The 25,146-nt window shown below is 37.4% G+C and overlaps 1 protein-coding gene across 2 annotated transcripts in view; it reads left to right on the forward strand.

Annotated features, from left to right (window-relative positions):
- Positions 1 to 25,146, forward strand: part of KCNH7 (potassium voltage-gated channel subfamily H member 7) — a 561,862-nt gene that overhangs the window by 439,258 nt on the left and 97,458 nt on the right. For both annotated transcript variants that reach the window (XM_003405825.4, XM_010586280.3), the window contains one exon: positions 3,448 to 3,662. In XM_003405825.4, coding sequence (XP_003405873.1) covers positions 3,448 to 3,662 — 215 coding nt within the window. The remainder of the gene's footprint in view (positions 1 to 3,447; positions 3,663 to 25,146) is intronic.

The following is a 25,146-nucleotide window of genomic DNA, read 5'->3' on the forward strand; positions in this document are numbered from 1 at the left end:
CCAGTGGTTTCTCAGGCTTATCAGACCCAATGCCTTCTTGTTTCAATAAATATTTTCCTATATTGGCTACCTGTGTACACTATTTCTAAAAGATCAGCATGATCCCCTGACAGTAATATAAAGGAGAAATAAAAGGAAAGTAGTTTACAATAAAATACTTGTATTAGTATGTCAGTGATGACATATAGCTACCCTAGAAGATATAATGCAACGATCAGATGAAAAAATGTGGTTGTAAGAGCATTAAGGACATGAGAAAACATTGTATACAAGTACTGGATACAGCAGTGAAGCAGGAGTATGGGTGGGTAGCGAAGTTAAAACTACTGTTGGAATAAATAGTAATAAATGAGACTTACACATCATTTTTAAAAATGGGAAATAACAAAAATTGAATTAAGAAAAAATATGCCAAGACTATTTATGGAGAAAATGAGGAAGTATGGTATTCTCAAAAGTGAGCTCGCCCTTGCTTTCAAGTGTAGTGTCAAAATGATTCTCTATGTGGTATTATGCAATAGCAATGAATTACACAGAAGAAAGAAATTTCACTAAAAGCCAGGACACACATTCACCCTCTACTACTTAAAAAGGACCTTGAAGACCATTTGCTTTGATAGGTAATGGGGAATAGAAGACAGATTGAAAAAAGAAATGTCAGTCAAGACATTATAGAGAAGTTGTGGCAGACCTCTAGAGAGTTAGTAGAGTGCAGCTGAAAAACAGGCAACTCCAAGCCAAATAAATAATTTCGAGCCTTTAGTGTTCACCACATATATTTCTTTTCATTTTATCACACATTATTTTACAAAAAAAAACACAAACCATTGCCATTGAGTCTGTTCCGACTCATGGTGACCCTACAAGACAGGGTAGAACTGTCTCATAGGGTTTCCAAGGAGCAGCTGGTGGATTCAAACTGCCAACTTTTTGGTTAGCAGCCAAGCTCTTTAACCACTTTGGCACCAGGGCTCCTTTACAAATACAAATATAGGAGGACAATAATATAAAATATTTTTGAAAGAAATTTTATTAACAATCTTAATGTGATTCCTTCAATGCTCTGCAAATTTAATAATATTTGATTCCAAGACTTCTAAGACGTAATCTCCTCTCCTACATATTTGTACATGACAGCTCCAAATACAGGCTGAAACCTGCAGTCTGAAATTTTGTATTGGTGACTCCATTGCCCCAGAAAGTATAGCTCTAAGTGACATGATTTTCCAAAATGGTGAACAACTTTTGGTAAAGTTCTAAACAAAACAATATGTAATCTCTTCTAGTTGCAGCCCTGGAAAATTCAGCATATACTGAAATCATGTAAAAAGTCAATTGTACTGTTTACATGTGAAACAGGGTCAGATTTCAGATTACGATAAGCAGTTTTTTCTCCTACATCAATACATCCAACAATTTTAAAAGGGGAGCGAATAGCAACCTCGCATCACTGACAACCAAAAATGCCTCCACAAACGATGTTTAGGGTGAAGAACTGACATAGTTGAGACCACAATATAGCCAATTCAGTGATTTATTGGAAGTGCCAAGGACAATCAAAACAGATTAGCAGTGTGCTTTTGCTTACTACACACAGATGATTTGTGTTTTTACCCTATTTTTTTAAACAACTCTGTAGACAGTTTGCCAGAGAAATCTAACACAGAGGCGATACAGGAAGAGAATTGAAAGAGTAAGGGTTATAAATACAATTCAACTATGTACCTGTGCTCAACCATCTATAAGCTCTTGTCAGTATCTCTGTAGAGAAAAATTACCTAAGGGTCTGAGAAAAGATGATACCTAAGAAGTCTGAAGTCCTGGTTTATTTTACGGTTTTGAAATATTAAGATGTAGTCCTAGAATGCAGCCATAGGATGCTACACAAAAGAAAACACTATCTGGAATACTTTACAATAATAAATTAGTGCCACATCATAGGGACATCTACAAAGACCTGGAGAATGATTCTGTCAGAGGCCTATCTGAAGGCTGAATTAATCTGGTGCCACTTTTGGCTATTATTTCTATCCTTGTAGAAATAGAAAAGAGGGTGAGAATCTATATGCAAATAAGAACATAAAAAAAGAACATACCAGGTGATAAATGTCAGAAGAGCTCAATGACAGCGATCACCTTGATGAACTTCCTCATCCTCATGGAGAAAACTCAGGAAATGAACAAAACTGCAACTTAAATAGATATAAATTATCTTTAAAAATCACTTCAAACTTTTATAAACAAAATAGTGTGATTTTTGTCCCCACAATAAAATTATAAACCAAGTGATGGGTATATTTTTTTTCTTAGAATTCTATCTGACCTGAGTTGATTGATTATTGTTACAGAAAATACACAGTCTGAAAGTGAAATTATCAATAATCTGCTTGGTGCTTAAAGTGCATTTGAATCCCTAAAATGTATTTTGTTCTAAAGGGGGAAAATAACATAAGACAAAATATGCCGTCTAGTCAATTCATTCATGAAGTATGTACGTTTTAACCACTCCCTGAGACACAAAGCTAAAGGATGTAAGACACCATGGGAAATGCCTATAGAAGAGTTTCTTTAAAATCCTTCCTGATGCTAACTTTAAGAGCTAACTAATGGTCTGTGTAGTATTGCCCATTGCACAAGCAATTCATTGGAGACTTTCTTGACTCTCCATAAGCAACAAACAATAGGTTCTGTCTCAAAAGATGTAGCTAGTCCGTTTACTCATCCTCAGCAAGGGGATGTCCTGGCACCTCTTCAAATTATCCTCACAGGAAGGGAATATGAGATGATTAAAGAAAATATTTAAAAAATAAAGAAATTCTGTGCAGGATCCTAGAGTTCTCAGTAGAATTAAATGGCTTTTGCCCTTCTCACCAGCTCAGCCTTACCTGTAATTCTTCTACCTGAGCTTACCCCTTCTAGGCACTCTGTAGAGATACCTCATACACGAAGTGGAAACATATGAAGTGGACAACTGCCTTGTCACTTCTCAGTCAGAGGCAGAGAGAGGAAAATAACCCACATTGGAATAGGGCAGACAGCCTCTTCAGAAATTACATGGCTGACATGACTTTAACCATAGGCAAGTTCCTCCCTGAATAATCCCTAGATTATAAAACAAACTTCATGAGAAACTTTAAAGTTAGAATTTGGCCAACAACAGGAGTGGAGTTTTCCTTTTATTCCAAACCTTAATGAAAGAACCCAATTAAGATCTAAAGCTGCCATCTCTCTGGATGCATACCCAGGACTCAATTTTATCCTCAAGGATCTTATGTTCCAAGTTGCAGAAGGTGGCCCTAAGCCGCGTGTTCAAGTATCAATTGGCTGCATTTACTTTTGCCTGAATCAGGACCACATAGGTCATAGGATCACTAGCAGGTCATTCAAGACCATCTCTTCTTCTCTTTTTTCTGATATCGTTTTTACAAATACTTTCCAACTTTTTAGGGCCTTTTAATCACATCAAATCAAGCCTCCTGGGATCCACGTCGGATTCAAACCTCAACAAATACAGCACCATTAACAAGATTCCACAACTCACTCTGAACTTTTCAGATGTCAAAACAGAAAAAAAGAATACATCCCCACCTTCTTCAGATAAAACCATTATTGCACCCAAGGTTAAAGATCGAACACACAATGTGACGGAGAAAGTTACCCAGGTAGGACACAGTTTTACTTTCAATTTCAACTGTTCTTGGTGTTCTTTTTTAGACCACAAGACACCTTTTTATTTCCTAAAAAAAAAAAAAAATTTCCTAAGACAGTAATAAATGATTATCAGTAAAGGCGATCCTTTTATTTTCACTCCTATTTATCTTGAGATGTTGAGTGACGCCTAATGTAACTGATGAATGAAGCTATGTACTGGGATTTTATCTATTACAAGACTAAGCAAAAAAGGTCTAACTTGGTATTGTTACTGTTGTTGTAGAGGTGGTTAACTGGCTATTCATCTTGTTTGGACATTTATTACTTTGCTGCCAACTCTTACATTATTAAAGCATGCTTTTTTTTTTTTTTTTTAATATTATGGATGTTATCTATTGAAGCTTTAGGTGACTAATTGGGATATCCTCTTAGCTGTGTCCTCCTTTTTTGCACTGAAGTCTCCTCGGTAGAGCCAGATCTAAGTCAGTCAACTTGGGGAAAAGACTGTCCACGATGATGAAAAAGCTGAGTGAAATAATATATTCTATGGGAACATTTTATTGTTTTTAAATAAATATTGCAACTTGAACTAGGGTAAAGAGGTACTGTTGAGCAGTAGTCCTGCTCTGAAGAATAGATAAAAATGATTTGTAGTTATTATATCAAAATACCAACCTAAGCAATAGCCAGCTTTTGCTAACAATGCACTTACTGTTGGAAACGCATGACTCTAAAAATTGTGTCAAGTAAACAGTCCTTGTACAATTTACTAAATATATTTGCTTAGCAAAGCTTTTCATAAAGTATCCACAATATAAAGGTAAACTTGACCCCAAACTCTAACCAAAATATGGAAGATTTTGAATTAATAATTTTTTCTGTAATTGTAATCAAACAACACTACAGTACGGCTTATAAATAACCTCTTATGTGTGATCTAAAATAGCTATTTAAAGGTCATTAATCAGTTGTAAACAGACCTGAGAAGTCTATGTTTATTTAAAATGAAAAATTTAACCTGCCATACAGAGAGAATCCCTAGTGTATATTTTAACATTTAGTGTAGCCAAGATACTTTCTTCTTCTGGCGTTTCACTTTTCTTAACTTATCCTTAGTAAATGGGGCTCATTAGTGGTAAATGAATAGTCTACTGTTGCTCATGTTGTTTTGACAGCTTTGATTTTTACTTGCAATTGTTTCTACCTAAAAACTTCTATTATTTATAGATAGTAGCCATCATGTGGATATATAGAAATTAAGAGATTTCCTATGTTGCACAAAAAGCAGGTTGCAAAGGTTAGAGACAGAGTCCAGCAAGTAGAGTGAGTAAAGTGGGTATGGTAGCACAACGAGGAGTAGTGGGGACTGTGGCAAAATATAGAGTGCAGGCCCCCTCTAAAGCAGATAGCTTCCACTCAGCTACAATCGATTATGGCCATGTAGGAACGCTTGACCAATGTATCCAAATATTTCAATTAAAAAAAAAAAAAGAATCTGGGAATCCAGAATTTATGATAAAGTCTTGATTTCTAAAATTGGCAAACTAAGTCAAAGAATGTCTTTGAACTCTGGTTAGGCCAAGGAAAGGACACCTTCGGGCTTATGGACAGCCAAGTGTGATCTCAGCAAAGTCGTCACGAGGTTGGTCCACCACAGGGGCCACCCTGTTCTCCACATTCAGCAGGTTCACTGTGCCAGAGAAGGTTGATGCACACGTGGATCAGAAGTGCACATGTTCTGGGGATTTTCTGAGCATAGTGGGAAAGGAAACACATTTACAAATAGCCATAACACAATATATGTTAATAAAGAATACTGGAACACAGCTTAGGAAGAAAGTAATTATGCTTTGAGGGGAGAAATTTCAGAGGAAGAAAGAGAATGAAACATTTAAGCTGGGCTAGGAAGTTAGGAAGTTACTTATCAAACTGGATAGTAGGCGATATTCAAGGAGTTCTGGTGGCACAAATGATTAAGTGCATGGCTGCTAACCAAAAGGTTGGTGGTTCAAATCCACCCAGCTTCTCCGAGGGAGAAAGATCTAATCACCTGCTTCTGTAAAGACTAAACAGGCAAGAAAATTCCTTGGGGCAGTTCTACTCTCTCACATGAGATTGCTATGAGTGGAAGTCAACTCGATGGCACCCAAGAAGAGATGATATTTAACAGCATAACTCAGAGTCACATGGACTGTGTTTTAATTCTGGCTAAATCCTTTGTTGTGTGCCATGAAGACAAGTGATATTGTGTGACATTGAGGCAAGTTTTAGGGATAAAAAACTTCTTTCTCAGAGTTTATATAAGAAGTGTATGTATACGGAAATTGCTCATCACAGTGCTGAGTACATAACAATGCCAGCCATTATTATTAGTTTGTTAATATTCTTGTGTGGCTCCTTCCCGCTCTCCTCTCCATCTCTTCAGGATTTATTTATCCCTACATCCTCTGGGCCTAGTAGAACACCTGGCAGAGAGTTGAGTTCATCAAATGTTTACTAAATGAATGAATGAGAAGTTGGCCAAGTGGACACAGAAAGGGGTTGGAAGTCTAAGTAGAATAAACAGTGTGAACAAAGTTGTGTAGGCACAAAAACCCATTTGTCTTCTGAGAACAAGTGGTTTCTTGGACCAGTGAGAGGTTCAGCTGAAAAGGAGCTTATCATAGTGGAGAGCTCCTGGAATTTTCCCCTCTAGGTGGTGCTTCCCTACCTTTTTCATACATGTGTCCTGGAATCTGAGTAAAATGTAAGAGCTGACATAAGGAAAATGACATTCCTTTAAAGTCTCATGCTTTATCTTTAAAATCCCTATGATTCAGTACCCTATTTTTAAAATGTTTTAAACTACTTACCACTGAATGAAACTGAGACTCACAAAAAGGCACCATGGTTTTCCTATATTTTCTCACCATCCCCCCCAAGTTGAGTAGTCCCCCCAACCCCTCCAGAGTGTCCCAGTTAGAAAGGGATGATGCAGGCGAAAAGTTTTCTTAAGGTGGTGGAAGATTAGAATTGAACATGTGTTTCATTAAAGATCATTGTGATTCTAGTCTGATTGGGGGAGATTCTGGAGGCAGGTAAACACTTTAGGGCCTATAGTCTGGGCCAGAAATGATGAGGGACTGGATAAAGCCTGAGACTGGAAAGATGAAAGTTAGCAGGAAAGCTCTGTCTTCTTTTTGGTGCTCTATTAGCTCTTAGTTTTTTGTTTTTTTTTTTTTTTTATTAGCTCTTAGTAACAAAACTACAAGTGTCCAATGCGGAGATCAAATATTAAGAAATTCCTCCTCCAGACACATCCCCTGGAACTTTCTTTTAAGCACTTGATTATAGAACTATCTTATTGTCTCTTTTCTCATTTAGTGTTTGTGAAGTTTCCTATTCATAGCTATCATTGGAATTTCCATATTCAAAACATGTAATTGTCCTCTAGTAATGAAAAATAACTTGGTAATAACCTAAAAAGTTTACCTGTCTTCATTATATTCCTTCTGTTAGGCCTGTGTGGAAATTCTCCTTGTCAGAGAATTCTCAATGTATTTGCTGTAGGCAGCCAGCAGTGTTTTCTTAATCTAATGTTCTTATTTATTTTATTCCCTTAATAGATTTCTATGGCAATCCTTTCTTCAGAAGTCAAGGCTTTGTTCGTAGATCACTCAACAGTAAATTTTAAACACTCCTCAGAGCACAAACAATAAAGCAGACATCAGGAGAAGAAGGCATAAAAGGAAACAATCTCTGCCCACATCCTCCCTCACCATTTTGGATCTTACCTCTATTTCACATTGGAGTTGAATGAGCCAGTTACTCATTTGTCTCCCCAGCTAGAGTGAGCTTTTTCAGAGTAGGGGCCATGCTGTTATTCATTCATTCATTCACTTGTATATTTGTTTATTCATTCAACAAGCATTTATTGAAAGTTACCATGTACTGTGCTACCTACCTTCCTTCCTGTTGCTGTCAAGTCGGTTCAGACTCATGGCAACCCCATATGTTTCAGAGCACAACTGTACTTCATAGGGTTCTCAATGGCTGTAATCTCTTGGAAGTAGATTGCCAGGCCTTTCTTCTGTGGTGCTGCTGGATTCAAACTACCAACTTTTCATCTAGTAGCCAAGAGCAAATGTACTGTGCTAGGTGCTGCAAATTCAGAGTTAAAAGGCAAACTCTCCTCCCTCAAGAAGTAAGGAAGACAGACAAGTGCAATACATAGACTGTGCAATGAAGTGTGAACTATGATACTATTGTACTGCAGGGAAACACAGAGTTCTGAGGGTACCATGGGGTGGTGATTATGAAGCTTGAGAAAATTCCCAGATGGAGGATCAAAACTTGGAATGGGGCACGCTTGGGGAATTGTAGGTACCAAAGAATAACTGAAGCATGAAGTGTTTGTATCATTACTGCCCAGCACAGTACATGGCACATATTAGGAATTTTAAAAGATTCTGAAATGAACAACAGAAGGCATTGGGGGGGAATTAAGCAATTTTTTTTTTTTTTTTAAAGCTGCAGGTCAAAAACCCCCACAGCAAATGCCTGCCTACTAAATTCCTGCCTTAAGCAAGATTCTAGTTCTTGCTGCTATTTTTGGTTTCAGAAACCCCTTACATCTGCTGGTTTTATAGCCCAAGATTCTGGAATGCATCAGCTATTTTTGCCTTATTCCATATGACCTTCTTTATTAATTCAGAAGAAATAGAAACAGAAAATAACTCTTATAAGGTGTTTGTTTTGTTTTATTTTAATTATAATCCAGCTACTTCAGGCTGATCAGCAGTAGTTTTCACCTGGGGGAGAAGAGGCCTTTGCTGGCCTGTTCTACCAAATTTTAGTGGAACGGAGGAGAGACACAATGAATTGGAAGAAAAGTTGGGCAGAGAACAAAAGTCTGCTTTTACCATGCTATTGCAGTTCTCAGTTAAAGATCAGATTCTTGGCTACATCTGCCCTCTTTTAAATAAAAGTAAACCAAATGTTTCCATGGGTGTATACTGGGGCAACCAAATGTATCATTTTGTTTTCATGTTCTGCTTTTACAAGCTTTGTATGTGATCATTCTTCATGGATATGCATGAAAGTATCAAAAGAATTTTTAAAGATGGCATTGTGGATTCCAAATCTCTATTGGTTAGTCAAAGCAGCCCTGGCAGCACAGTGATTAAAGCGATCAACTGCTAACTGAAAGGTCAGTGGTTCAAAATCACCAGCAGCTCCACAGGAGAAAGATGTGGCAGTCTGCTTCCCTAGAGATTTACAGCCTTGGAAACCCTATGGGTTTGCTATGAATTATAATCGACTCGACCACAGTGGGTAGTGGGTGTTGGTTAGTCACATGAGACTTGTGTGCTGCAAGTAACAGAAACTCAACTGAAACCACCCTAAGAAAAATTGAAAGGGGGAAGGGAAATTTTATTGGATCACATAACTGAAAAGCATGGGCAGATCTGCTTTGGGGCGTGGCTGCTTTCATTATTTGAACAACTGATCACGTTCTCTCCCTCTATCGGCCTTGAGTTCTTCTTATTGACATCACTCTCTACCTTATGGGAGGACCTCAGGCTCTCAAGTCTTACATTTTGCTCAGAGCTGGTGATCTGAGGAGAAGGACCTTCTCTCTTCCCATGTCCATATCCTTCCCGGAGAAAGAGAACTTTGATTGGCCATCTTGGGTCCTGTGCTCATCCTTGTGGTGGAGGAAGTATGGCTTCTTGACAACCACACACTAAAAAAATGGAATTGGCGAGGGGAGGATCTAAGGAAGGAGAACAAAACAGAGAGATCTGTTGCAAAGGTGAAGACAGGAATTCAGACTAGCAGCATCATTCACACCCACACACACTTTCTTAATACCTATTAAGTGCTGGCTAAGCACTTGAGACACAGAAGTATAAAATCTAATATCACTCTTGAGGGGCTTATAGTCTGCTTGGAGAAATACTGTATAATGATACATAACAATAGCAGTATAAGTGCTAATGTTATAAATGCAACAAGATTATATTATAAAACTAAAGATAGTTTACATTCTCTTTAGACTCAGTACTGGCCATATTATGACCAAATAGTTCCACAAAAAAAAAAAAACAAGTTGACCTTTATTGCTTAAAAGGAATGCTTGGTGAATTTAATGCAAACCCACATGTGGATAATCACAAAATAAGACATATAAAGGGGCCTTAATGAAACAGGGGATTTTAATCTGGAGAAGTGAAGACTGGAAGGAGATTTACTACTAGCCCACATGTATAGTTTTCATATAGCCTCATTAAGAAGAGTACCCAAAGAAATTAGTTTTAGATATAATCAAAAAGAGACTTAGGTCACAAATACGAATGAAAGAAATTTCTAAAGGTTTAAAGGACTATGTCATCCTTAAATCCATGTAGAAACTTGAAACCAAAATAGATTCCCAATATTTGGGATTCATTTAAGTATATTATTAGCATGAAAATAGAATTATGGTAAATTTAGTAATAGCTGACATTGACCGAATAGTTATTATGTGCCAGGCTCTGTGCTAAGGGGTTTAAAGGATGATCAATATTAATCCACATAATAGGCCTATGAGTTTCTACTATTATTATCATCCCTGTTTCATAGGAAGAGAATTAGACTTAGAGCATGAAAGCAACTTGCAAAAGTCACATAGTAAATGGTGAAATTAGCCTTTTTTAGAAATGGAGATATATATTATTCATTTTATGTTACTAATGTTTATCACCTTGGCTTTAATAGTACACAATTTCTTAACACTTTGTGTAGTTTCCTCAAATTGAATAAATTTAGTCCTAAACTTTCTTAAATGATAGTATTTAAAAACAAAATCTTTCAGACACACCTACAAATTAAAAGTGGTTTTATATATAGTAATACTTTTCAATAATAATGCAATAGGTTAAAACTGCATGGTTTAAAATCAAGAAAGGTGTGTGTCATACTTATTCAGTCTATATGCTGAGCAAATAAGCTGTGAAGTTGGACTATATGAAGAAAAATGTGGCACCAGAGTTGGTAGAAGACTCGTTAACAACCTGCAATATGCAGATGATGCAGCCTTGCTTGCTGAAAGTGAAAAGGACTTGAAGCACTTACTGATGAAGACCAAAGACTACACCTCCACATAAAGAAAACCAAAATCCTCACAACTGGACCAATAAGCAAAATCATTATAATGGAGACATTGATGGTGTCAAGGATTTCATTTCACTTTGATCCATAATCAACGCCCATGGGAACAGCAGTCAGGAAATCACACAATGCTTACACTGGGCAAATCTGCTGCAAAAGACCTTTTTAAAATTTTTAAAAAGCAAAGAAGTCAGTTTGAGTACTAAGGTGCACCTGACTCAAGCCATGATATTTTCAATCACCTCATATGCATGCAGAAGCTGGACAGTGAATAAGGAAGATCAAAGAATAATTGATGTCTTTGAATTATGGTGTCGGCAAAGAATAGTCAGTATACCATGCTCTGCCAGAAGAACAAAAACATCTGTCTTGGAAGAAATACAGCCAGAGTGCTCCTTGGAAGCTAGGATGGCGAGACTTCATCTCATGTACTTTGGACATGTTATCAGGAGGTACCAGCCCCTGAAGGACATCATGCTTGGTAAAGTAGAGGAAAAGAGGAAGATCCTCAATGAGATGTATTGACCCAGTGGCTGCAGCAATGGGCCCAAGTATAACAATGATTGTGAGGATTGCGGAGGACTGAGCAGTGTTCTGTTCTGTTGTACATAGGGTTACTATGAGTTGGAAATGACTCAATGGCACCTAACAACAACTAACAACAAGGTTAAAAATCACACTTAATTAAAAAGTCTAACTTTCAAAAGTTATTTTTATAAAGCCTCATTGGTTCTTTACTCTTGAAATTACAAAAACCAACATTCACAATACTTCTACAGTGTGATCGGAATGTTTTCCAAAGCTGCATTTCTTCCCTAAACAAATTTAAATATCACACAAACTTCAGCAGAGATCATCTTGAACTGCCAGAAATAGTGATTATCACAAAATTCCAAATTAAATTTGAAATGTAATCCAGGAGCTTAAAATTGCCTCTGAACATTTCCAATTTAATATGACATTAGTTTTGCATCCATTAGCTTCTTGTTATTTTTAGAATACCATAAAACTTGGTTCAAGAAAACAGAAATTCCCATCCAACGTTTTCTCCATGTTCTGCGTTTGGGCTGTAGGCTAAGTCTACGTGCGAGTTGAAATGAAGAACCATATAGGGATCCTACAAGTAAGAGTAAAGCACATTCATTTGAAAAAGCAAGACAGTTACAGAATCAATATCTATGAGTGCTTATTAAATGTAAATCAAAATGCTGTGTACAATGGCTGATACAAAGATGTATAAGCCAAAGTCCTCCGCTTCAAGGGCCTTTGATAGAATACAGACCTTTGAGGTCCCAGATTATGTTCACTGGTTTTCTCTTGGCAAATAAGTATATCTACAACTTAGTGCTGAGGTAAAGATAAAAAGTAGCTATAGACATTTAAGTAACAACTGACTTCTGCAAGTATGTTATATGCTATATACATACTAAATATAAAATAAAAATAAGAGTACCTTTTTTTTTATTAATCTGAAAAGGGAACAATAACAAAAAATTAGTAAAATAATATTCCATTTTCCCTAAATACTATCTGCACACAAAAATAAATGATATCAATACCGATAATTACTTATTGACATGTATTCTAAATTAAAGTTTCATTTCACATTAATTAGCTCAAAAACCTTACTTCCTTATACCCCAGATGGCGAAGGAATACATATCCGTATGAAACCCTGGTGGCCACTGACTAGAAGACATAGCTTGTAGGGGAAACACTTCTGTGCAACTGCTTTCAGAAAAACCACCTGCTTGGTTTTGGAAATTCATCATATATTTTTAAATGAAGAGAGAGAGAAAAAAAAAATTGCTTCCTTCAAAACTTCTTTCAACCAGAGAAATCAGGTTGAAAATATATGTTTAAAGTAAAGAAGTAAAATACAAGTGGTCAAAAGAGACAGGTAAAAATAATTTAGCTGAGATTATATAGCAATAGCCTGGTTGCTATGGTAACTCAGGTACCCTAAGATTGTAGATATCTGTCCCCAAGCTGGCTCAGTTCCCTGCCCCCCCCCCCCCAGTCAGTGTGACCCTTTTGACAAAGTCAAACTCAGGGACAGAAAGAAGCTCTGAAGAGAGAGCTACTTTGCTTATTTACCCTTGTGACCTAGGGCCTAGAGGTTGGGACAAGCACATAGTTCAAGGTGTGTTGCCAATGAGAGTGGGCAGAAGTAGTAAGTTTTTCTTGTTGCATAGGTTGTGAATTTGGCAAAAAAAAATTGTAACATGTATGGAAATTCCAGAGTGGAAGACATGGCATTTTCACATACCCAAGCAGTACAAGGCCTTGTAATGTGTGCTGTGAACTATTCCTTGATTTAAGAAGTGAGTTCAACCATGGACTCTTATTTAGAAGGAAAACTCAGCTAACACAGTAAAAAAAAAAACAAAACAAAACAAAATAAAGGTTCCATTGGTTATCTGGGTGGTGGGATTGTGGGAAATGTATTTTTCCCCTTTAGCTATATATATATTTTCCCCCAGCTACATATCCACCCCGACCAAGCTACTTCTTTGTATTTTGCAAACCACATTTATAATTGAAAATATATAAATAGATAATAAACCCTTAAAAACTCAATAGCTTGCAAAGAGTTCATTAAAAAGTAGCTAATCCACAACATGATAAACATAAGTAATGTAAAAAAGAAGTCTGCTAACCATGATTCACATATACTGATTAACATTTATGATTCTAGTAGGCCAGTAATGATTATATATAATCATAAAAGGCTAAGAATCTTGCTTTATTTTATAACAACACTCTATTCTTGTCACATGAACTCGCTCAGTCTTGATAAATTCTTACACGAGTAGCATAATTATCCCCTTACAATTAAAAAAAAAAAATCAAATAAAAAAGTTGCTATTCCTCATAAAATTTTAAAATTCAATGGAACCTTAGATATCATCTTCCCCAAAGTTTCTCATAATTTCTTATCAATGGAATAATCTGGAATACTTGTAAAATTCTCTCTCTCTCTCTCATTCCATCTTATGGAAATTCAGTAAGTCTCATTGGGGCCTGAAGGTTCTGGACTTTTAACAATCTCTACCCCAACTACACCGCCACTGCCACATTATTAAGATGAGGCAAACGTGGGAGACATGGATGTTGCCCAATCTCTGCATTCTGCAACTGAAGAAGTTGAAAAGAAAACCTGGTAGATCTGGCTTTTGTATTTCTTCAATTGTTGTTGGCAGTTGTATCTCTGAAGATGTAATGAGTTAACTGGATCAATTATATATTTTTGTGATGTTTTCATTACAAGTTAGTTTTGTTAAAAAAAAAAAAAAGGTGAATTCTTATTTAAGAAATTTGTATTGGAGAAACAGCTTACTTTCAGTGGGAAGGTACTGAGTAGGGGGTAAACAGGCTGGCTTACTGCCACACTGAATTACTGAACAAACCCTGTAAGAAACAATCTCCATTTCAGAGAGTTTGTGTAGGCCAGAATGCTCTAAAGTGTTTTCCTCAGAACACTGGTGTCACAAGGTTTTCCTAAGAGGAAAATTCTCTTAGTCAAATAGTATCCCCCCATCTCAGAGATTAACATGGAGAATTATCACATTCAAGGTTCTGAGAAGCCCTGAATTAAAGAGTCAGAATTAACTCCACGGCACCTAACATAAAACTTTGCTTTACCCAGCACTTCTCAAACATTTTTGATGACAGAACCTATTTTTTCTTGATATTCTGAGGGATTCATATTTGTTGAAGAGGAGTCTTCAGGAAATACCGGCCTAGAGAAAATGCTTTTTCACTGGTAACTGTGAGGACTGTATGATCAACTCAGCCATAAATGTGTTAGAAATTTTAAAACTTTGTTTAAGAAGAAGTTACTGGCTACAGCTGATAACTGCCCTGACAGGGAACACAACAGAGAGCCCCTGAGGGTGGAGGAGAGCAGTGGGATGCAGACCCCAAATTCTCATAAAAAGACCAGACTTAATGGTCTGAGACTAGAAGGACCCCAGTGGTCATGGCCCCCAAACCTTCTGTTGCCCCAGGACAGGAGCCATTCCCAAAGCCAATTCTCCAGACAGGCATTGGACTGGACAATGGGTTGGAGAGGGATGCTGGTGAGGAGTGAGCTTCTTGGATCAGGTGGACACTGGAGACTACGTTGGCATCTCCTCCCTGGAGGGGAGATGAGAGGGTAGAGGGGGTTAGAAGCTGGTTAAATGGACACAAAAAGAGAGTGGAGGGTGGGAGCGGGCTGTCTCATTAGGGGGAGAGCAATCGGGAGTGTGTAGCAAGGTGTATATAAGTTTTTGTGTGAGAGACTGACTTGATTTGTAACTTTCACTTAAAGCACAATAAAAATTTAAAAAAAAAAGGTTAGGATAAGTATGGAGTAACAGTGGTGGGGGGAGGAAGGCACATAATAGGAAATACATTTCTTTTCTCCTTGTTTTAATGTAGCCCCCTTAGGTTTCTTTTCCAACCATGTACCAAATATAGAACTCAGCTTGGAGAAGCTGAAGAAAATACCATCTATGCTTCCTTTTCTGTGTTAAATATGTTTGTTACAAGTACACCTGCATTTTGAAGCTTATTCCTTTAGAATCACTTAGGTAAAAAGAGAAAAAAAAAAAAATGTGGGATGTAGGATAATGAAGGAACTAATTAAAAAGTCTTGTTTTCTCTTCTGAAAGGACTGTAGTTAAAGCTGACCTGCTGCATTTTAGTGGCTATCAGGTGAAGAAGGGAGAACCTTCCTTTTTCTACCTCTTGTTCCAATATTTTGAGTTTGATGGTACTAAAGATTCCACTTTAATGTCAGGTACAGAGGTGGCTTATGATGTGAGGAGAACCAGGCAACATAGCCACTCTATTTTCCATATTTCCTTGGCTGCTCTACTTCCTGTTGGTCTTCCAGTTTTTCTTTTCCATGGCAGAAGATGCTGGGGGTGGGGGGGACACAGTCTGCAGCCAGGTCTTGTTCCTTATCGTACCTGTTGTTCACATTTGAAGGGGAGAGTCAGGCTGACAAATTCCCATGTCATTATCAGGAACATAGTCTTAATTTTTTAGTTCATGGAAACAAAGCTCAATGACACTGAGTGAACGTAGTCAAAAGAAAAAAAAATCAAACCAACAGAAAGAAATACTATAGTGCTATTTCTTGGTTGACTGGCAGCTGTCAGTTGAGCTGTACAGTCCTGTCTCAGAGTGATAAGCTGTCTTTTGTAAATTATGCCCACAGCTATATCCATTATACATGGATTTGTATTGGAAAATAGTGATTTCACTCTCCTAAATTTTCCTACCTCAAGCATCTGAATTACTTCCAAAATTGACTATTACCTTTCATGTCCTCTTATTTTTCCCACCAGCACCAGGAAAGGTGTGTGTCATGGTTGTATTCTTTCACCATACCTATTTAATCTGCATAGTGAACAAATAACACGAGAAGCTGGACTATATGAAGAAGAACGGGGCATCAGGATTGGAGGAAGACTCATTAACAACCTGCATTATGCAGATGACACAACCTTGCTTGCTCAAAGTGAAGAGGACTTGAAGCACTTACTAATGAAGATCAAAAACCACAGCCTTCACTATGGATTACACCTCAACATAAAGAAAACAAAAATCCTCACAACTGGACCAATGAGCAACATCATGATAAATGGAGAAAAGATTGAAGTTGTCAAGGATTTCATTTTATTTGGATCCATAATCAACAGCCATGGAAGCAGCAGTCAAGAAATCAAAAGACGCATTGCATTGGGCAAATCTTGTGCAAAAGACCTCTTCAAAGTGTTGAAGAGCAAAGACGTCACCCTGAAGACTAAGGTGCACCTGACCCAGGCCATGGTATTTTCAGTCACATCATATTCATGTGAAAGCTGGACAATGAATAAAGAAGGCTGAAGAAGAGTTGATGCCTTTGAATTGTGGTGTTGGCGAAGAATAATACCATGGACTGCCAAAAGAATGAACAAATCTGTCTTGGAAGAAGTGCAACCAGAATGCTCCTTAGAGGCAAGGATGGCGAGACTGCGTCTTACATACTTTGGACATGTTGTCAGGAGGGATCAGTCCCTGGAGAAGGACATCATGCTTGGCAGAGTAGAGGGTCAGCGGAAAAGAGGAAGACCCTCAATGAAGTGGACTGACAGAGTGCCTGCAACAATGAGCTCAAGCATAACAATGACTGTAAGGATGGTGCAGGACCGGGCAGTGTTTGTTCTGTTGTGCGTAGGGTCTCTATGAGTCGGAACCGACTCGACGGCACCTAACAATAACAACAACCAGATCCTACCAACCCCCTTTGTGTTTCCAGTGAAAAAAGACTTCTCCTTCCCCATTCCTGTATTTCCTTTCATAGAAATGAATGAAGAAAACCTGATAATAGAACACTTTTCTTTCATTCTAGTAAATGGACAGCTTTAAGTGTGAGGTTTCAGTAAAAAGTTAACTGGGAAAAAAAAAAAGTATTCTCCAAAGGAAAAGTCTTAACTTCTGTCTACTCTACACAGCCTACCATATTTTTACGCAAATAACGCATGCCTTATTTTTATATGTTTGTTTGCCATTGTCCCCCATCAAGGTATTTTTGTAAGTGAAGTATGCTAATTTATTTTACAGCAGCATGTAAAAAAACCTTGGCACAGCAGTGCTTAAGACAATACCTTGTGGGCATGGGGGACTACTGGCAAACAAACCTAGAAGGTAGTGGTTATTTGTGTAAAAATATGGTAATTACATGAAAGTGAGTTAAAACTAAGGCATAAACTTACTTGATATTCAAAAGAAACAATTATCGTATTTATACATTTTAGACATCTATAATAAATTAAAATCATCTCTCAGCCTAGATTTCTGATTAGTTATTTTCAGATTTGAATGTTCTTTGCACAGATTCCCTCAAGTTTGTTTACATTTTGAAGTCAACCCACTCCTTTATCATCGCTAAGGTTTTGTTGTTGTTATGTGCTGTTGAGTCAATTTCAGCTTATAGTAACCCCATATGACAGAGTAGAACTTCCCCATAGGCTTTTCTAGGCTATAATCTTTACAGGAGCAGACTGCCGGGTTTTTCTCACTCGGAACCTCCGGGTGGGTTTGAACTATTAACTTTTTGGTTAGCAGCTGAGCGCTTAACAGTTTTGCCACCAGGGATTCTTATCCCTAAGGTGGGGGGGTGGAATATCGATGTGTTGGAAAACTGACCAACTCTTGCCTTGGAGGTAGTTTTGGTCCATTCTGCATCTTTTAAAAAAAAAAAAATTTTTTTTAAAGTCCAGGGAAAAACAACAGACACCCAGATTCCTTGGTTCCTATTTTACTTCCATGCAATAACCTTCTCTGGTATATCAAACTGCTGTCAGACTGCCAAGAAAAGAATTATTGCACACTGTATGGATAGATTAGGCAGTTGTGGTTTCTCTTGTTTCTTTGCCTTGTTATTGCTATACCAATTTTGTGGAAATTTTCCCTGTGGAAATATGAAGCAGTCTTAATGCAGTTGTTCTAATAGTTCTGAAACTTGTGCACTTTAGATTGCTCAGTGCCAACAGGAGGATGAGGCCCAAAGGGATGGAGCAGTGGGACCTCCATACCACCCCGGATTCAGCCAGACTAGTTTCGTTCTAAGTGACTTTATATACAGGCTTTCCTTGAAGAGTTTAAGTGTGTGTGGGTGTGTGTGTTACTTGATAGTGAATTGTGAATTAAGTCAATTGTCCAGAATATTACAAATGTTAACTACCTACCTAGGATTAGAGCCCTCATTTCTGGACTGTGAATATAGTGTTCTTTCCTCTCCTGCCACTCTCATTCTGGAACAGAATGAAATTCCTGTATTCTCCCTTTTCCACGTAGGCTGGCACAGTTCCAGAATTCCAGCAGCCCCCTAGCCCCAATCCCCCTAGTGCCAATCTTCTGTACAAAATAAATGGCTCAAAGAGTATAAACAGAGTCACTGGCAAGTGTGAGTTTTCATAACTATTTCAAACAAAGTAACCACACAGGCTACTTTTCTAAAGATTAACATCCTACTGTCTGCCTCAAGAATAGGACAGAAAATTAACCTTGTGGGAAAGCCAACTTTTTTTTAACACCGTCACTAAAATTTAGATTGTTATTACTCATTTGTTCTGAAAATATTCTCAGAAAGTAAGTCAGATGCTGTTTTGTGCCAACAGGTTCAAATGTAGAATTGATGTTAATTGTCAAGAAGAGACACGTTATTTAAGAACATAAAAAAGGCAACAGAGAAAGCTGAACTTCTGTTCCTTAGGGAATTATTTTTATCACAGAAAAATAGAATTGCTAAATGTTGTCAAGAACGGTAATTCCACCATTTTACTATGTGAAATTGAAGTCGACATCCAAAGATCAGATAGCAAAATATAGCAATATATACCTCACAAATGGGGAAAAGAGCCTGAAACTTGATTTAGCTAGCATGACTACTTGTCAACAGCATTATGAAGAGGTTATAATGTAAAATTTTGAAATTATTGGTCTAAGATTTTTTTAATTTATTCTATGGATTTAAGTTAATACACATATCTCTGTTCCCTACCCATACAGAAAATTAAATTAGATGTTTGAAAATTTATGTAATTCAGGAATGAAATTTGAGAGTTTATTACAATCAGAAATATGTGATTTGTGCTACATTCTACTTTTATGTCCATAGCTTATGAAGAGCTAATTCCTTATTAATAAGAATTCTTCCACAACCTCAGTCTTTGAGAATAAACCCAGAACACAATTACTGGTTCATAACAGTTCCAGGAATTTTTGTTAAAACTGGTGAAAAAATTAACCTGAAAATAGCTGGGGTATAATCATAGTCTGCTAGCACTTGACATTCAGTTTGTATTTCAGAAAACATCCAGGATAGACTTTAAAGTCTGTAGGGGAACATTTGTTCTGGTGTAGTTATCCAGTAGAGGAAGAAAAGATTCCTGATTAATCTATAAAGGTTAGGAGAACCTGCTTCTGCAACATTTTCAGTTTCCCAAGATTCTGTAGTTGTGGATACCAATATCATTCTTTTCTCTTGCTTTAGCTTAATGCTTAACCTGAGTGACCTGCTGCACACCTTGATTCTAGTTCAACCAGTAAGCTTAATGTAACTGTTTAAAAGTATTGGCATTGTTTGAAACAGTTATTCCCAAATCAATCTTAAAGAGAAAACCTCTTTTTATTTTAAGAGGTTAATTCCTTTGTTGCACTATCACCTACATAAACTCATTTCTAATATAAAGTGAGTTTTGGAATCCATTTTTCTCAGCTACCTGGAAAGCACACACACACACATAAACTACAGAAACATTTGGGTGTGTCCTGAACTCAGGGCATGCTCACTCTCTGTCAAGCTTACCCCATCACATATATTCCCACTCCTCACCAGCACATGCTGTCTGTTTGGGGAAAACTGTTGCATTTAAGCTCCCCTTGTTGTGCTCACTACAAGACCTGGACATTTACTCACAGTTCTCCCTAGTCTGCCTATGTCAAATCCTGCCTATTTCTGCGATCCAAATCATTTCCAGGTAAATTTTTCAGGCTTCCCAGCTTGCACTTATCACTCTTATGCTTGAATTCTAAGGATACTTATTCTATTTTTCCACAAACAATTCACTTCCATGCAGATATTTATCACTTGGTAAATGGACATGGATGGATAGAGATAGATAGATTAGATAGATAGATGATAGATAGGTAGATAGATAGAGAGAGAGAGAGAGATGACAGATAGATAGATGATAGATAGACAGACAGATAGATGATAGACAGACAGATAGATAGATGATAGACAGGAGGTAGATAACTTGTATATATTATGCATGTGTGTGTCTGTAGTGATTTTCTTTTATCATTCTAACTATGCCCAGAGAGACAAGGTCATAACATCTTTTTAAATTATGCCCCAAGTTACCTAGCACAGTACTCATTCACCAATTGATAATTAGTGTAAATAACTTGCTAATTTCAGGTAGTACATTCTTGGCACTCAGAAGGAAAGTTCTGATTCTAATAAGACAGAATGAGGACACCTTTAATTTATTCACTAAACATTTATTGAGTTCCCACTACCTGCCAGACTATTTGGTTCATACTACAGATGCAAGGTCAAATAAGACATGTGAAAGTTAATTCAACTTCCCCTTTCATGTACTTCCATCCTTGCCTTCTGCTTTTTACCAATAAGAAAAACAGAAGAGGATGGATGAGGAGACACTGTGTTGGGTAGAACAGCCTGTATAATACCAACCTGTAAGAGGTTGAGACTCTGTGATTAGTTTCCACTGGGAAGATAGAAGAAAGTCATTTAGATTCAAATTCTACCCGCCATCATTTAATACTACCTTATCTTTGGCTACATTATTTGGCCCTGCTTTGTCTTGGATCACTAATTTGTAAAGTAGGGATAATATCATTCTTTTTGTAGGCACTCAGTTAAATGTTAAGTGTCAGAACAAAGACAAAACAAATTATTCACTCATTCTTCAGGTATTTATGGGATGGGCACTGTGTTAGAAACTCTAGCTGCAGTGATGACACAGTCCCTGCCATCTAGTCTAGTGGCAAAGATAGAATGATTAGCAGAACATAGCAAAGTGTGATACCCATTATACTATGAAAGAAGGGGTCATCTGTGAGAAGAGACATCCAACCCAGCTGGGAGGAGTCAGAAGTGATGTGCCTACATTGAAGCATAAAGGAAGCAAGAAGGTAGAGGTTGCTCACCAGGGAGAGACATGGGCAACAGGGGTGGGAGGCAGGTATAGGTATTAGCATAGATCGAGTAAATAGCAGAGGGAAAGTCGAGCAGGCAGATATGGGTAGAATAGTGATACTATGTTTTGGTCATGAGAAAACTTCCATTTCTGAACCAATCTCCTATTTCTTGCCTCTTCTTCCTTGGCCCCATTGCACCTAGGAACTTCTTGCACTATTGTTGTTTGTTGTTCTTAGGTGCTGTTGAGTTGGTTCCGACTCATAGCGACCCTATGTACAACAGAATGAAACACCGCCCGGCCCTGTGCCATCCTTACAATTGTTGCTATGCTTGAGCTCACTGTTGCAGCCACTGTGTCAATCCACCTCGTTGAAGGTCCTCTTTAACTCTGACCCTGTACTTTAACAAGCATGATGTCCTTCTCCAGGGACTGATCCCTCCTGACAACATGTCCCAAGTATGTAAGATGTAGCCTCGCCATCCTTGCCTCTAAGGAGCATTCTGGTTGCACTTCTTCCAAGACAGATTTGTTCATTCTTTTGGCAGTCCATGGTATGTTCCATATTCTTTGCCAACACCACAATTCAAAGGCATCAATTCTTCAGTCTTCCTTATTCATTGTTCACCTTTCACATGCATATGATGCGACTGAAAATGTCATGGCTTGGGTCAGGTGCACCTTAGTCTTCAAGGTGACATCTTTGCTCTTCAACACTTTAAAGAGGCCCTTTGCAGCAGATTTGCCCAATGCAATGCATCTTTTGATTTCTTGACTGCTGCTTCCATGGCTGTTGATTGTGGATCCAAGTAAAATGAAATCCTTGACAACTTCAATCTTTTCTCCATTTATTATGATGTTGCTCATTGGTCCAGTTGTGAGGATTATTGTTTTCTTTATGTTGAGGTGTAATCCATAGTGAAGGCTGTGGTTTTTGATGTTCATTAGTAAGTGCTTCAAGTCCTTTTCACTTTCAGCAAGCAAGGCTGTGTCATCTATATAATGCAGGTTGTTAATGAGTCTTCCTCCAATCCTGATGCCCCCTTCTTCTTCATATATTTGCTCTGCATACAGATTGAATAGGTATGGTGAAAGGATACGACCCTGATACACACCTTTCCTGACTTTAAACTACTCAGTATCCCCTTGTTCTGTCTGAACTGCCTCTTGATCTATGTAAATGTTCCTCATGAGCACAAGTAAGTGTTCTGGAATTCCCATTCTTCTCAATGTTATCTATAATTTGTTATGGCCCACACAGTCGAATGCCTTTGCATAGTCAATAAAACACAGCTAAATATCTTGCACTATTTTTTTTATAAGGTAGACCATTTGACCAGGTTGAATTCCACTACAAAATGTTTCTTCTAAATCATAGATGACTATTTATCTGACTGTCCAAATGCCCTAAAGTAATATAAAAACTTACACAGAGTTTGTTTTTTAAAAAATCCCTTCAGTTCTCCTGAACCTAATAAAAATCCATGTTTCCTGAATGCTGCTAATTTGATTAGAGTATTTCATATTAAAAGCTACATGACAACTGGGAGTTTTTTTCTCACTGCAATATATTTGCATTCTGAAGGAGAAGCTCATTAACTCACATGAATCTTTTATTGATGGAAACATGGGGGAGGGAAGTGAAGTGATGGCAGAGGAAAGAAAAGATATTTTTAAGTAGCAGTCCTTCTTGTTCTATTTGCATCCTCCCAAATTCTCTGCCACTCCATCTCCCTCAGGTACCACCCAACCCCATTGCCATCATCATCTTCCCCTCTTTCAGCACTAGAAGGAGTTAGGGGCTTGGTAAAACATAGATCTCCTGAAGAAGGAGCATTAGTTGTGATTCAAAACTGTGAAGCATAAAATTATGAATGTGGTGGGCTTCCTATATGTAGACTGAACCATTTACAAGGTAGTAATTGGTCAAAGACTAGGAAAAATGCATACACCACAGGTGTCTATTTAAAATAGTAAGATTTCAATAAACCTTAGCTTAAAAAAACAAGCAAAAAAACAGAGTTCTTATATTAACTAATCATAACTCCATTTTTTGTAGCCTAATCTAATTCCTGCCTTCAACTAGAGAGTTTCTTTCCTCTTCTAAGTCTTGAAACAGCTTCGTTAAACCCTTAAGAAATTATGGTCTCCTTGGCAAAATCATTTTTCACAGAATATCAGGTTACATTGCAATACCTTCAAATAAAATCTAAGATGACATTGTCATGAAGTAGAAATTAAAATAAATTCCATTCATCCATCTTGAAGATCAGCTTGCACTTATTTTCATTCTAAGAAAGACTAAAAGTCAGAGATTAATGGAACTAAAAGTGGCGTTTAGGAGGGATCCTAAGCAAGGCCTCTCCAAAGACATCCCTAAAAAAAGTAAAAATATTATTTTCTTTAACTATTGAGGTTACAGTCCACTCTATATTTCAGTCTCGATACAAATAGGAAAAATCTTCACGCCATGCACGCATCTGCACACACACAAACACACACGCGCACAATGAGTCCTTAATGTTGTATCTTCAGTTGAATTCTGCTGCCTCTATTTTTTGGAAACATCATTTACTGAGCACATATGACACATAAGACTCTACCTACTTCTCTGCACCAGCAATGTATAACAGCGACTTCCCCTGATGAGTATAGGCAGGCAGACTGTTTATACGACATAATTAGAAATATATCACTGAGCTATGTATAATTAAATGGTAACATGTATAGGCCAAACTATATTTGCAGTAAGCATCAGGGAATGGTTATATTAGCATGATCATGAGAAACATCATGAAAAAGGAAGACCTGTTCTGAGCCTTGAATGATGAACAGGATTCGGAATAGTGGAGGATCAAAATGAACCAAAGCCCAGTGGACTAAACAGGGACTACTGAGAACAACCCTTCTGGTCTCATAAAGTTACCCTGACCTTGCATGTTCTATCCTCCATACCAAATTATCTTGAATCCTGAGTTTCCTCAGATAAATGTTCCTTGGTGCTTATTTATATACTGAGTATACATGTAAATGTCATTTGTCATATATATAAAAATCAAACCAGGAACAAAATACATTATTACTTGGTTTTTACCGAAATTGTGAAATCTAATTGCTCTTTCATTTTAGTTTTGAATCGTGCTTTGGGTACTGATCTTTTGGTGTCATTAAATTAATAAATAAATACGCTTGCTTAGAATCCACAAGAATATACAACATTCATAAGCCTTCCATTTCACCAGGAATCCAAACTCTGATGGTACTGTAACAGAAAATAAAGCCTTTCATGAATGCATGATCCGTTATCCATTAGTCCTTCAAGTAATAAATAATTAGCATTGGTTTTAAAAGATAGGTAATTTGTGTTTAACTTATCAATAAATATAAGATATAAATTCTAGATATTGAATGGCCTTTTATATAATTTAAAAGAGGTATTTTAAATCCTCATATTAGCCATGCCTATTATAGGGCTACATTCTGTCAGTTAGAAGTAGCATTTTCCAATAACTGAGTCATCCCCACCTACCTAAATTTAGAATGCAGCAGTACCTCTCTCCCCTCCTTCGTGATTTCAGTGAACAGATCTGAAGATTTTAAAATAAAAATTTCCTGCATGTTTTATTTGTATCCGTTCTGCTTCCTTCTCAAAAGCACC

Source organism: Loxodonta africana, chromosome 6, assembly GCF_030014295.1.
Source record: "Loxodonta africana isolate mLoxAfr1 chromosome 6, mLoxAfr1.hap2, whole genome shotgun sequence".
Classification (NCBI taxonomy): Eukaryota; Metazoa; Chordata; class Mammalia; order Proboscidea; family Elephantidae; genus Loxodonta; species Loxodonta africana.